General features: G+C 42.3%; 1 protein-coding gene across 3 annotated transcripts; it reads left to right on the forward strand.

The window, feature by feature from the left end:
* Nucleotides 1-6,366: 6,366 nt before the first annotated feature.
* LOC123157026 (protein MULTIPOLAR SPINDLE 1) lies at nt 6,367-13,519 on the forward strand. 3 transcript variants are annotated; one of them, XR_006478658.1, is made up of 12 exons: nt 6,369-6,784; nt 6,866-6,923; nt 6,996-7,145; nt 7,241-7,300; nt 7,481-7,563; nt 7,646-7,703; nt 8,678-8,806; nt 9,700-9,889; nt 11,028-11,098; nt 11,682-11,892; nt 12,055-12,205; nt 12,932-13,519. XR_006478658.1 is itself a non-coding variant. In XM_044575249.1 (11 exons), exons 1-10 carry the CDS (start codon nt 6,467-6,469, stop codon nt 11,864-11,866), a joined length of 1,302 nt encoding a protein of 433 aa, XP_044431184.1. In that variant the 5' UTR covers nt 6,367-6,466; the 3' UTR covers nt 11,867-11,892; nt 12,932-13,519. The 3 variants fall into 3 exon arrangements, 1 of the variants encoding a protein (XP_044431184.1); XR_006478657.1 differs by having other exon boundaries at nt 12,055-12,165; XM_044575249.1 differs by lacking the exon at nt 12,055-12,205 and having other exon boundaries at nt 6,367-6,784.
* Nucleotides 13,520-14,145: the final 626 nt, after the last annotated feature.

Consider the following 14,145-nt stretch of genomic DNA (forward strand, 5'->3'; position numbering starts at 1 on the left):
AGTGATGGTACTAGTTAACTAGGGCAGTATGATTAATAGTAGTTGTAGTTGAACTACTTTAGTTGTAGTTGAATTAGTTTAGTAAGTAAATTAATAAACTAGTTGAACTAGTTGAATTAATAGAACTAATGTATTTTTAGTAAGATAATTAATATAACTAGTTGAACTACTTTATTTTTAGAAAGAACTAGTTTTTTTCTATTTATAGTAAGTTTATATTTAGTAAGAACTAGTTGAATTAATAAAACTAGTTGAACATGTCATATTTGTTGTTATTTTTTAGTTTAAGCAATTATTCGGCATGTATTAGTGATAACTTATACGGTTTTTGCTTTTCTAGAAATCAAGGAGCCCCTCCATCATCCCCGCTGTCGTCCCCATCACTGACCCCTCCGACATCGAGGTGAGACCAGCCAAATATCCATGTATATCTTGTGTTGCTCAAATAGGATATGTGGTTGCCCAAGTGGCCGTTCATGTTCAGTTTACACCTCCGAGTGGCCTATGTTTTGCCGGAGTGTTGATTTATTTCCGTTCCGACAAATTTCAGGCGCTCGATATGTCCTTTTTTAGCAAAGGTCATGCCGGATTTTTCCATGAATTCTGGCATGACTTGTGCTAGAATATGTAGGAAATATCGAGTGGCCTGGATTTTCTCGAAAAATAATGATCTAATTTAGGTTTTTTAGTACATATATTTAATTGTACAAGTTTAATCTTTGAATTATGAACGTAGGAAATGTTGTACTCGGACGACGACAGTCTTCCGGGGGAGTGCAGCTGGTGCCACGACGATCGAGGTATGTGCGACAGGTTCGTTGAGCTGGACGAAGATCGGCGCTTCAGCATTAAGCTCGAGGAGACCTTCGATGTTGAAACAGTACGCAACAATGACAAGAGTTTTTTTCGTAATTAAGCATGACTTCAACTATTTTAACGTCTAATTTTCATCTTTTACAATTCGACTCGCTTATCCCATGCCATGCAAGATGCTATGTCTTGGAGAGGATGGATTTTGAAGACCATGAAAATTTTAAAACAAAGAAAATACACCTAAGGACCCATCATGATATGGATTTTGAAGTAAATCTGTGCAATGCTCAGAGCGTAATCCATTTTGGTTGCCAAAATTGGGAAGCACTTTGCAAAATGTATGGTTTTTATGAGGGTATGATTGTCACCATGAATCTTGGTGATCCTGACATTGAGCAAGACAATATGGACATTTGGGTCCTTGTTGATACGCTTCCGATTGTACCGCTATGTGAGTTTCTCAAACATAGTTATTAACTAATTTATATTGTTTATTTAAAAATTGTTGACAACTTATTTCCATTGACAGCTTATTTTGATTCTTCAAAGACTGTGCGGAAGATGGTAGACAAAACCCACTACACCGATGGCTCCGAATTAACTTATAAGGAGAAAAATCATCTGATCGCATTTTATACTCTTCTTGGGGATTACAATAACTATTATCGAACTCCTCCAAATTATGGTGAATACGTGCCACTAGTGCACGTGTTGAACCAGGGTAACTTCTCTGGAGATACCCTGATAAGATTTTTTACTATTATGACATCCGTGCATCTTTTGCATACTTCTAAAACTAGTACATCATTGCTAACTACGAAGTTATTACTATGTTTTTCAACAAAAACTCCCGATGGATTGTGTGCCTCATCTGATGTATCTGAATGGTCGCCTTACAGTTCTAAACATACTGCCAGGTAAATCTAGGGAGCTCACTTGTGCATATCGGATTTCTAAAACCGGTGAACACATGCTCATCAAAGAATGGAAGAAATGTATGGACATTCGCAAGGAGGTTCTTGGAAGTAACATTCAACGAAAGGCAAGAATTGGAGACAGGCTAATCTCCATTCTCCATAATGGAGAGTCCGGGGCTATCTTGTTTTTTTGCTATTTTACCTTAGAAAATGTAGTAGGTCTTAATCGAATGTAGTAGGTCCTATGAGGTACAATATGTTTATTATGTGGTAATGTGTTAGAGTTGATAATGAGGAGTACTTGTGATTACGACTAGTGACCAATTTGCTATGTGATGTCATTGATGAAAACGATGATCTTGAGGAGGTGTTATATAACAATGATGTATTATGATGATAAGTTGTTAATGATATGATGATGATGATATTATTATATTATTGGGTGAAAGAATCACGGATTAGTTTCAAGTGGATGGACATCCACTTGAAACTAGTCCACCGTTCTTTCACCCCGTGATGTAATAACTCATTATTATGTAAAAACAATCTCTAAATTCCTGTTGTATGAAAACTTGTGTAAAGGTGTATGGATACAACATGAAATAAAAAACTAAATAATAGTAGTAGCGCGGGAAAGGAGAAGCGCTACTACTAATTACTAGTAGCGCTGTTCTGGAGAAGCGCTACTACTAAGTCAATTTAGCAGTAGCGCGGGCCTAGGCACGCTATTGCTAAGCTTTAGCTATAGCGCCTTATCAGTAGCGCTCCTGCCCGCGCTACTGATAGGCCTAAAACCCGCGCTGCTGCTAGGCTTTTCCCTAGTAGTGTAGAGTCATATTTTGTTCTAGTATCGAGTTGTAATTTTGAGTTGTAAGTAAACAAAAGTGTGATGCTCATCATTATTCATTATCAGAGCATTGTTCCAAGTGAAGAATGAAAAAATGAGGCCAAAAAGAGCCCAGAAAAAATATAGGCCAAACAAACCCAACAAAAAAAAGAAAAAAATTAGAGAAAAAGAGAGAATGGGCAATGTTACTATCCTTTTCCACACTTGTGCTTCAAAGTAGCACCATGTTTTTCATATAGAGAGCCTCCTATGCCTTCCTTTTCATATACTAGTGGGAACTTTTCATTATAGAACTTGGTTTGTATATTCCAATGATGGGCTTCCTCAAATGCTCGAGGTCTTCGCGAGCAAACAAGTCGGATGCACACCCACTTAGTTTTCTTTTTGAGCTTTCATACACTTATAACTCTTAGTGCAGCAGTTCCATGGCAATCCCTACTCCTTGCATTGACATCAATTGATGGGCATCTCCATAGCCTGTTGATTAGCCTCGTCGATGTGAGACTTTCTTCTTTTTTTGTCTTCTCCATATCATCTCTACCACCATCCTCTATTCCACCCATAGTGCTATATCCATGGCTTATGCTCATGTATTGCGTGGGGGTTGAAAATATGAAGCGCGTTAAAAAGTATGAACTAATTGCTTGGCTGACACCAGGGTAGTGATGATTTATATTTTGTGTTAAGAAGATGGATCATGACAAGGCTATATGATTTTGTAGGGATAACATTCTTTATCATTGATATTTTGAAAGGCATGGTTGTTTGTTGGTATGACTAAGTATTGATGTCTTTATGTCAAATTATAGACTATTGATTTGAATTATTCGGATCTAAATATTCGTACCACAAAAGAGATTACATGATGAATATGATAGGTAGCATTCACATCAAAAATTCCGTTTTTATCATTTACCTACTCAAGGACGAGCAGGAATTAAGCTTGGGGATGTTGATACGTCTCCAACGTATCCATAATTTTTGATTATCCCATGTTATTATAGTATCAATCTTGGATGTTTATTATGCAATTATATACCATATTTTGGGATTAACATATTAACCTAGTGCCCAGTGCCTGTTGCAGTTTTTTGCTCTTCAGAAAATCAGTAGCAAACGGAGTCCAAACATTACAAAACTTTTTGACGATTATTTCTAGACCAGAAGGGACGCTAGAAGCTTCGGGAGAAGACCTACGGAGCCACGAGGGAGCTACAAGCCCGCAGGGCGCCCCCCCCCCTCGGGGGGGGGGGTGCCCCTAGGCTTGTGGGCCCCTCGTGGCCCCTCTTAACATAATTCCAGCTATATAAATTCCCAAATATTCCCAATACATCAGAGAACCACCCAAAAATACTTTTTTCGCCGCCGCAAGTTTCTGTTTTTCGGAGATCCCATCTGGAGACCTTTTCCGGTACTCTGCCGGAGGGGGAATCGATCACGGAGGGTCTCTACATCAACCTTGCTGCCCTTCTAATGATGTGTGAGTAGTTTACCACCGACCTACGTGTCCATAGCTAGTAGCTAAATGGCTTCTACTCCCTCTTTGATCTTCAATACAATGTTCTCCTCGATGTTCTTGGAGATCTATTCGATGTAATCCTTTTTTGCGGTGTGTTTGTTGGGATCCAATGAATTATGGATTTATGATCAGATTATTCATGAATATTATTTGTGTCTTTTCTGAATTCTTATATGCATGATTGTTATAGCTTTGTATTTCTTTCCGATCTATTCGTTTGGTTTGGCCAATTAGATTGATTTATCTTGCAATGGGGGTGGTGCTTTGTGATGGGTTTGATCTTGCGGTGCTCAAACCCAGTGACAGAAAGGGACATGACACGTATTTGTATCGTTGCCATTAAGGATAAAAATATGAGGTTTATTCATATTGATTGGGTTTACTTTGTCTACATCATGTCATCTTGCTTAAGGCGTTACTCCGTTCTTTATGAACTTAATACTCTAGATGCATGCTGGATAGTAGTCGATGTTTGGAGTAATAGTAGTAGATGCAGAGAGGAGTCGATCTACTTGTCTAAGACGTGATGCGTATATGCATGATCATTGCCTTGAATATCGTCATAACTATGCGCTTTCTATCAATTGCCCAATAGTAATTTGTTTACCCACTGTATGCCTCTAGTGAAAACTATGGCCCCCCGTGTCTATCTTTATCATATATTAAAATCCAAAAATACCTTGCTGCAATTTATTTATCATTATTTTATTTTGTGTTTTTGCTTATCTATCTATCACTACGAGATTTGATCCTTGCAGTTAACCGCCAAGGGATTGACAACCCCTTGTTTGCGTTGGGTGCAAGTATTTGTTCTTTTGTGTGTAGGTGTTGTTCACGAGGTCTTGCATGGTTCTCCTACTGGATTGGTAACCTTGGTTCTTAACTGAGAGAAATCGTTACTGTATCGTATCATCCTCTCCTCTTTGAGGAAATCCCAACGCAGCTCACAAGTAGCATTGAATGTGGTGGCGACGAATCTGGCACGTGGTGGGCCCCTGCGGCGATGGCTGGGAGCGGCGCGATCGGGCAGCCCTGGGTCGTCGGGTAGGGGCAGCTGGCGGCGACGGACGGCCTTCTCGCGGGCAAGGAAGGCGGAGCAGTGGGTAGTGGGTGGAGACTTGGGCCTTGACTAGTGGTGGCGGAGCGTGCGTGGGGAGACGATGGGAAACATGGTTGGCATGGGTGTGGAGTGACTACCCGGCGGCCGGAGTTGCCGGCTGCCATGGGCAACCCCCCATCTGGATCTGGGCTTCGATCTGATGGGGTGGCGCCCGCCTCTTCCGCACGTGTTGACTGGCAGTGGGCTGGCAACACGGACTAGCCGTTGGTGTGGGAGTTTGATGTGGTCCTCTTGCCCGGGGTTCGTTTCTCCTCGCATAAGGTCCGACGCTTGGTCGCCCTGGAATCAGTGCTCGACTCTAGGTCGTGTCCGGCTCGGGCAAGGTGGGAGCTTGCGGTTCGATTGGAGGGCGTCTTCACGTTATGGCGTCGGTGAAGGTCCGTGGCGGTGGTGGTCATGATAGAGCTAAGCCGACAGTCAGGTCAGTGTTGATGGTCGTGGACTTGGCGTCGTCTGAGCTGTGGGCTCAGTGATTGCCGTCGGCAACCTTTGGGTCATGTACCCCTGGTCCATCGGGATTGGAGGGGACTCAGGCGTCGGTGCCCCTACGGTGGTGGCACCGACCCTGGCTCAGGGGCTGGTTTTCTCAAGTCGCGGTCCATGCACTGTGAAGCCGGCGGTTGGCTATGTCTCGTGCCTTAGATCTAGGGGGGGCTGGAAGGCGGTCCACATGGTTGGCTCTCCACGAGCCCCATGGTGGTGGCGGTGGCGGTGCCTCTTGGTCGTGTGGGCGGCGAGAGGCACGACGGAGAGTGGCTCGGGAGCGCTCTCTATCTCTGGCATTGGAGGTGCCCCGATCCAGATTTGGGGTTCCGATCTCGTCGTGTTCCTCCTGAAGACCTCGTGGTGGCACACGGGAGCTACCGGGCGAAAGCTCTGCGCTCTGACGCCGACAACGGTGACGCTCGCGGGTGCCGCTCTCTTCTTGAAGATGTCGTCATGGTGTTTCCCTTTGTGTCCGGGTTCTGGGTGAAATCCTTTTTGTCCATTGTGGACCCGGTAGCGGTGACGTGTTGCGTTAGTTTCCCTCCTGAGGGCGTGGTTGTGGAGATTAGGTGTACTAGGGCGTGGCATTGTCGTTGTACTCAGTTCCTCTTGTCTTATCTTGCGGTAGCGTAGTCGCTTGCAGTGTGCGTGTGCCGATTATCCTAGGATCGGCTTTGTAAGAGAGCTACTTTTTCATTTTGTATTGCTTGGCCGTATACTTGTTCGGTTGTTGTTTTATATTTCTTTCGGCTCGTAATACACTCATGTATTGGGAGTTCATTTGGTTATATAGGTGGTATAGTCGAGTTTTTTTAGTTATAAATTTCAAATTGCGCTCTCTTGTGCTTCCGGTTCTCATCTGGGCTTTCGCTCTCTCCCTCCTGCTCGTCGCCGAAATCGCCATGGCTCCCGCCTCCCGCCCGCCGACGGCGACGCCGCTGGCCGCATCCTCGTCCCGGATAGACTCGCCATCGCTGAAGGCAGCCCTCGCAATGGCTCTCATCCACTACAAACGCCTCCCCTCGACAACCGCCGCCGCCGCGGGCACCTCCTCCCCGCCTCTTATCCACTGGAAGCGCAAGGTCTCATACCCACCCCCCCCCCCCCCCCCCTCCTACCACAAACCTCTAATTCATCTCACTTCATCCTCTTCTCTGACCTAGGCTAAGGAGCGGAAGCGCGAGATCCTCCGCCTCCGCGAAGAGCTCAAGCTCCTCCAAGGTAAGTGCGCGCGCCCGCGTTCGTTCAGTTTCCGGCGCCCAGTTGGTGTGACTTAGATGTGTTGTCGATCAGATGGGGTGCGAGGGGAGGCGATGGAGCCGCCGGTTGCGTCATGCCGCTGCCACTTCTTTGACGGGTGCAGCGACCTGCAGCCGCCGCCGCCAACGGGTGGAGGAGAACATTGGGTCGACGAGGTGCTGCGGAGGAGGTTCCTCAGATTGGGTACAGTTTTAGAGTCTGTGATCGAGATGAAATTAATTGGCCACTATGCAACCCCCCAAATTTTAACAATCGTGTTTGTAATTTAATCGCAACAGCGCGGTGGAAGGAGAAGCGACGGAGACTGGATCGATCTCTTCCCGTCACTAGTTTGATGGGTGGGTGCTACTCAGAACATATCCTTATGCTTTAACTTTTTATTTTTTGTTCCACGAGTGTGTATGAACTGTGCGCCATTTGGAAGTTTGGATCGTTCCCCTCTTACCACTCCCTATTTGAGGTTACCGCAGCAAAATTTTATCTGCTTGAACCTTCGTTTGAATTCTTTGATTGTGCAGACTTCAATAGCGAGGATGAGATACAACAGCTTAGCTTGTCAACTGATTTCCTGGTGGAGCTATCAGATGGGATTTTTGCGAAAGTATAATTCTATCCTCTCATTGTAACTGAGATTCCCATATTTTGTTTCTTCTATGTTTCTAACGTTGGATTAGCTTGTGCAGAGAGAACCTTGCTCCACATTTGGTACATTCTCTCACCAAGCAGTAGACTTCATTTTGGGTAAGTCAGAATTCTGCTATAATATCATCATTGAATCTGAACGATAATCTAAGCTATGCATAGTGTGATGTATAATCCAGTGAGATATTAAGAAAGCACTCAACTATGATGAACACGACATTCCTGCCTTGGTGTGTATTGATCCGAAATAATTACTGTACAGTCAAGTTTTAGTATTTTCATGGGTATAATATTTGAAGGAAGAAAACACAAACTTATCTACACTACCAATTCAACCTTCTACATTTCATTTGTGCTGAACTATCACCATTTGGTCCATATGTACATTTACGTGCTCAAAGAGTGCAGGATATAATGTGGTCGTTTGAAATAATGGAATTTATGGGACACAAAGGCCAATTCTAGATTTTTCTTTCCAGATTATATAATATAGAAGTCTAGTACCCTATTAGTTACCACTTATCAATTCAAGCAGGATAGAATAGGCATGCAGGCACACCTTACATGTACATAATAAATCATGGTGCTCATAAATTTCAGTGTGTTGACATGGCAAACCAATGGCATGGAATAAAAAAAGGGCAGCCCGGTGCACGTAGCGGGTCCGGGGTAGGGTCCGACCCTTTGGGTCTTTTGTATGCGGCCTTTCCCTGCATTTCTGCAAGAGGCCGTTTCAAGACCAATGACATGGAATCTAGGCAACAAATCAATATTGCCATATTCTGCAGAATATGACTTACAAATTCACTTCCAGCTTCCAGCCTTATTTTCTGTTGTCTTAGTGGGTTGCTATTTACTGTTTACTATAGACGTACACTACTGTAGCGTGATCCAGAATCTTTTTTGAGTTCTTAAATCTGCAATGTCAGACCAAAACATGCATGTTCAAAATACAGTGCAGACAAAATTACCATTATGTTAATGATTAAATTTTCTGTTTATCTTATCTGTTCAATCCATATTTGGTTGAGACAACAGTCTTTTATCAATTTGTAAAATATTTTTTCTTTCAGCTTTATTGAAGAACATTCTATCGTCGAAAAGGGAAAAGGAACTGGTTGAGGAGATAATTGATGGTTTAGTGACACGTTTGATGAAAAGGATGTGCACCATTCCTGAAAATGCTGGTACTTCAGATTCAGGTGATACTTATTTGATATACTCTTTAAGTACTTTGGATGTTTTGTCTATATTCTTTCAGAACAATACACACAAGGTGATGGTCTGACAGAAACATGCAATTCAACCTTACGCCTGATCGAAATCCATCATCTCATCGAAAGACGGGAACCTCCGCCTCTATCAGATTTCTGGCATGCAAGTTACTCTAGTTAGTTCATACAGAGTGTTTTAAAATTTGTAAATATTTACTACGACCACAATCCCAGGCTCTTTTGCAATACATCAATATAGCACAAGTTGCTTTTTGCTCCAACGATCTGGTAGTATTTTACTCAGGGTCATGGCTTTCTTGAGGTCAGCCCTAAGTTATGCTGTAAAATCATCAATGATATGCTCTGGGAGAAAGTAATTATGCTTTCCTTATTATTTCGGTTTACAGTACACTAGGTAGCATTCTAGCTTGCAGCCTCCATCCCAACTTATCGTCAAACAAATTTCCAATCCCAACTAGAGATAACAAATGTATGTTTACTTTATATATTTATATGCTGTCCACAAAATAACTTGAAATACTTCCTGCGTATCAAAATTGAACTTGTAGTACGTGTGGAAGTCCCACCAAGTATGATAGATTAGTTATAGGCTTCATGGTGTTTGTTTTACATTATTTCTTATAGGTAAATCATATCAACATATTCTTTTACATGATCACTTTGAATCATGTTTTATTCTGAATAGATCTGCTGAGTGGTCACATCTGTAGTTTTATTTAGTTACTTTTGGTCATTCCAATGCCGAGTAAACGCAAATACGCAATGACATAAACTATAAATTTTGGCATTCATGTGTCTGTGCTCCTAATATCAACCAATAGTACATTGATTGTCGCCTTCCATTTTGTTCAAGTTTGCAGGGCCAGTTGACTGCTCAGATGCCCAATTCAATGTGCAGCACTTGTTCCGCAAGTTAGGAAATGAAGAGTTCATTGGTCAGCGGATAATCCTTGCAGTTTCTCAAAAGATCTCAAATGTATCAGAAAGCTTGCTTCTCTTAGATCCGTTTGATGATTCCTTCCCTGATATGCATGGCAATATGTTCATGTTGTAAGCTTAAGCTGATCTTCTTTTAATTCTAGTTTATATTACAGTCGAAGAATTTTAACTTCTCCAAAGGCACTCATGATTCCCTGTTCTCCAGTGTACCCATTTTAATTCACTAGTTTATAACAGACGTTTTGACCTGTAGCATTGAAATCTGGATGAAAAACTATACCAGCAGTTTGCACAGGGCAGCTATTCCTACATGTGCAGTAGTTCATAGTCATTTAGTCTTGAATTATTGGCATGGATTTCGAGTCGCTCGACTAGTCGCGACTAGTCGACGACTAGTCTATGAGTCGCAAAAATATGGTCGACTCAGCTTAGTGTCGACTCGCGACTCTGAGTCGCGACTAGTCACAACGCAGGCTCGACTTCTTCCGAGTCGCTGCCCCAGAGCGACTCGCATGAGTCGCGACTCAAAAACCATGATTATTGGGTGAAGAATAGTTTGAAGAGGCTACCATTACCACTTTAGCAGTATAGTGAAAAATGCTTTGAATAGGCGATCAGTTGCCCATTAATTTGGCGCTGGCCCAAAGTGTCGCAATTAGGATACACAGAGGTTAGTTAACGGGTTTGAGCTTTCACTGGCTGTCAAATCTGGTTAATTGACAGCCTACAGCCCATTTAGTTTTTTTGTTTTGCGGGATTGCTCATTTAGTTGGTGCCTGTAACTTTTAGCATCCTGCATGTGCATCAGCTATGTTATTCTTCATTGGTCCAAATTTATTCCTTTTGTCTTATTGATCTTCACAGACTGTATGGTTGAATGTGTAGAATTAACTGAACATTTGAAGGGGGATATACAACAGTTGCTACTTCCTGCAACAGTTTCAGAAATAGATGATGGTGTAGAAAATGTATTTTCAAATTTGTCAGACAAGTAACATATAAGAAACTATTTTGGTTGGCTACCTGGAAACTTTATCATTAGATCTGTGATGGAAAATATTTTTACAACATGCTCTTAAATAGTAACATATTCACACACAAAATAACGGTCAAAGTTACATATTAAGAATGCGATGTGTGCTCATGTATGGAATGTCGTCTCTATAGTTCGTATGAGATTTTTTTTGTTACCTTGATTCTGACTGTATAACTAAATGTTGCGTGTGGTCATCCTATTCATGTGTTGCAGGATACAATTAATCGAGTTCCTCATATCTGATTACATGAAAATTTGGCTATGTTGCGAGCAATTTGACAGAAGTTAGTGTTTTCTTACCCCTGGCCATCCTTTTCCCTATCTATTAAGTTTTCTGAATTGTGTTTGCATTCAACCCTTAAAACAACAACAGAGTCTTTCAGTCCCAAACAAGCTGGGGTAGGCTAGAGTTGAAACCCATAAGATCTCGAAACGTAGTCATGGTTCTGGCATGTGGATAGCTAACTTCCACGCACCCCTGTCTATGGCTAGTCCTTGGTGATATTCCAGTCCTTCAGGTCTCTCTTTATGCACTCCTCCCATGTCAAGTTTGGTCTAGCTCAACCTCTCTTGACATTATCAACATTCAACACGACAGTGTGAAAAATAGGGTTGCATCACTTGATTTAAAGAAATTGCGTCGTATCAAATATCTAAATACAGATACTGTGTTTTAGTTGGCAGCCACAGTTGAGAGCTTTTTATTATCTAGATGTGCATCTTTAATTACAAATTTGAATCGATAAATACTGAAATGTATATCCAAATAATACACTGCTAATAGAGCTTCTTTGCATCATACTATGCTATATCTTCCCGGCAATTCATTGCAGAGAGTTTGATCAAACTTTACAAACTGTTATCCAGAAATATTTGAAGAATGGGTGAGATCTATTCTGAAGGCACGCAAAGACCTGGAAGTCCTAGAAAACATAAATGGGCTGTATGTAGTGTACATTGAGCGAGTGGTCGGAAGGTTGGCGAGGGAGGTGGCTCCTGCTGCTCACGAGGGAAAGCTGGACCTGGATGTCTTTTCCAAACTCCTGTGCTGATCACTTCCAGCCTCAGACTTGAAAATGTATTACTCACAAGTTACTTGACTGACCTGTTTACAGTTTGTTTTTACTCCAGAAATTAGCTATTGAATCTATTGTTTTGCTGTTATTCTGGAAGCACATATTGTTCCATTACCCTTTACTCACATATTCATAATATATCATGTTCTGCATATCAATTTCAGGATGCTTACCTACAGAAAGATTGTCCAGAAAGCTGGCATTCTGTAACATCTGTTCGCCACTGAACAGCCAGAATCAAGACATAACCAAAGAATGTTTAATTATGTCATCTTGTGAGTGTGTATTTACTGCAAACCAGTTTGCTATAACCAAGTACGTATGATTAATTTGTTCTAATTAGACTTAAATATGCGGATACTAGTCTATAATAAACTTCAGAATCTATGGATGGATCTAACATTGGCAGTGTTTGATTCATAAATCTTTATAACCGTGGCATCTTTCACTTCACACCGTTGCCTTGCATTTCTTGTCTTCTATTCTCGAGACTTGCAAATACAGTTTTTAGTTTCAAACTATAGAAAGAAAATAGATCATACAACCCGATTTTCTATTTATTATCTAGATGCTCTAAAAAAGAGGCAAAGCATCTTACTCCTGTACCCTTGTGTCATATTCATAAGTCATACAAGATCATGCCGTATCTGCTTTAAAAGGGAAGAGTACTTTTCTTAACTAAGAGAGTGTAAGACCATTGCATGTGCGGTGGAGTGGGCGCTGTTGTCTGTTACTCTTGATGTGCATGTTCCTTGCTTCATTTCTAGTTGTGATGTTGAAATCACGGCGTCAACTGGTGACGCCAAGCTAAATGACTAGTCGCATTTTGGGGGTACTTTGCTCAACTGTTAACTTCTTGCTTTACAATTATTATCTGATCAGACTTCTTGTGGCCGAAAATACAATGGCCTTCTGGAACTAGAATCATAAATGAATTGGCTGTCTTTTTTCCCCTTACTATTGCGATCGCAAATGAATCCCAAACTTATTTTATCGAAGATTGATCAAAAACTACTAATATGTGCATCGAACATTTTTCAGGAACTCTGGCAGTGCTCTGGGGCATAGCGAGGACAGCAAGCGGCATGAAAGATATGCGGGGGAATAGTGTGAGCATGCTCAAATAGCATTAGGTTGGAGACACAAAAAGTTTGGACATGAGTAGAAGTGCTTCCGCTCTTGTTTGGGGAAAGAATGAAGTTTCACTCCTCACCCTAAGGCAAGCAGATGAACCCTAGCAAGCTTTATTGTTCAAATCAGTGTTTGAGGAGTTACATCACCTTTCTAGCCGGCCTTCTGTTGACACCCTTGTCGGTAGAATCAAAGTGAGGCCAGGCTTTGGGCTAGGGCAGGTGCCACCGGGCTTAGAACTGTCCTACCGACACCCTGGGACGTGCATTATTCTTGCTCCTTGTTTGTAACCTCTTAGGCCTTGTTCGGTTGCGGGTGAATCCGAGTGGATTGAAGGGGTTTGAGGGGGATTTAAACCTCTTCTAAGTCAAAATATGAACCAATCCCTGCCAATCCCCTCCAATCCTCTTGGGGAGAGGATTAACCGAACAAAGCCTTAGGAGGGCTGTAACCTTTGTGTTTTCTCGGAAAAAAAACCCGTCACCTTTCCAGCCAGCAGCTATGATTGCCCCCTTTCTCTACTTGCATAACAAGAGCAAATCTTGTGAAGAGAGATGACAACTAATCAATCTGAGGCTCTTTCAAGTCTTTGCATTATCTTGGTTAATCTCAACCGCCCTCTTCGCCTCATTGACAGGACGTCTATGCTTGATCAGTGCGAGGTCGTTTTCGCGAGGGCTGATATGATCCAGCATCTTATGCCTCAGTGGCAAAGGGGGAAAAGGAAAAACAAGTGGCGTGTGCTGCTGTTCCAGCGCCTGGATCTGGCCTTCTTCCCCAGCTGTGAAACATCTGAATCCCAGGTTTGACACACGAGCCACTCATCTTCTTATTGCCATTTGGATGCGAATGAGGCAAACGAAGGCGAGTGCACTTTACTTGGTCACCGTCGAGGCTAACTAACCAAATACTCCTATGAGATCGATTATTGCTCTTTTGGAAATCAGATCTTGTACAGTTTAAATTCAGTAACGTAGGGACTGCGTTGTGTGGTTGTGACTAGTCCGTTATGCCACGGTTAATGGAAATAGTTGAAACTCATTAGTACAGTTATTACTGCCCGGTTGCCTTGGTTTCCCACCGACCAGGCGACCAGGCTAGCCACGTTAGGTGGTACTAGTATC

The sequence above is a fragment of the Triticum aestivum genome, chromosome 7B, assembly GCF_018294505.1.
Source record: "Triticum aestivum cultivar Chinese Spring chromosome 7B, IWGSC CS RefSeq v2.1, whole genome shotgun sequence".
NCBI classification, from domain to species: domain Eukaryota; kingdom Viridiplantae; phylum Streptophyta; class Magnoliopsida; order Poales; family Poaceae; genus Triticum; species Triticum aestivum.

Coding starts and splice junctions, on each gene's coding strand:
- LOC123157026 (XM_044575249.1), top strand. CDS start 6,467: ATGTATTGGGAGTTCATTTGGTTATATAGGTGGTATAGTCGAGTTTTT. Junction 6,785..6,865: donor TTATCCACTGGAAGCGCAAG/GTCTCATACCCA, acceptor TCTCTGACCTAG/GCTAAGGAGCGGAAGCGCGA. Junction 7,564..7,645: donor CAGATGGGATTTTTGCGAAA/GTATAATTCTAT, acceptor TAGCTTGTGCAG/AGAGAACCTTGCTCCACATT.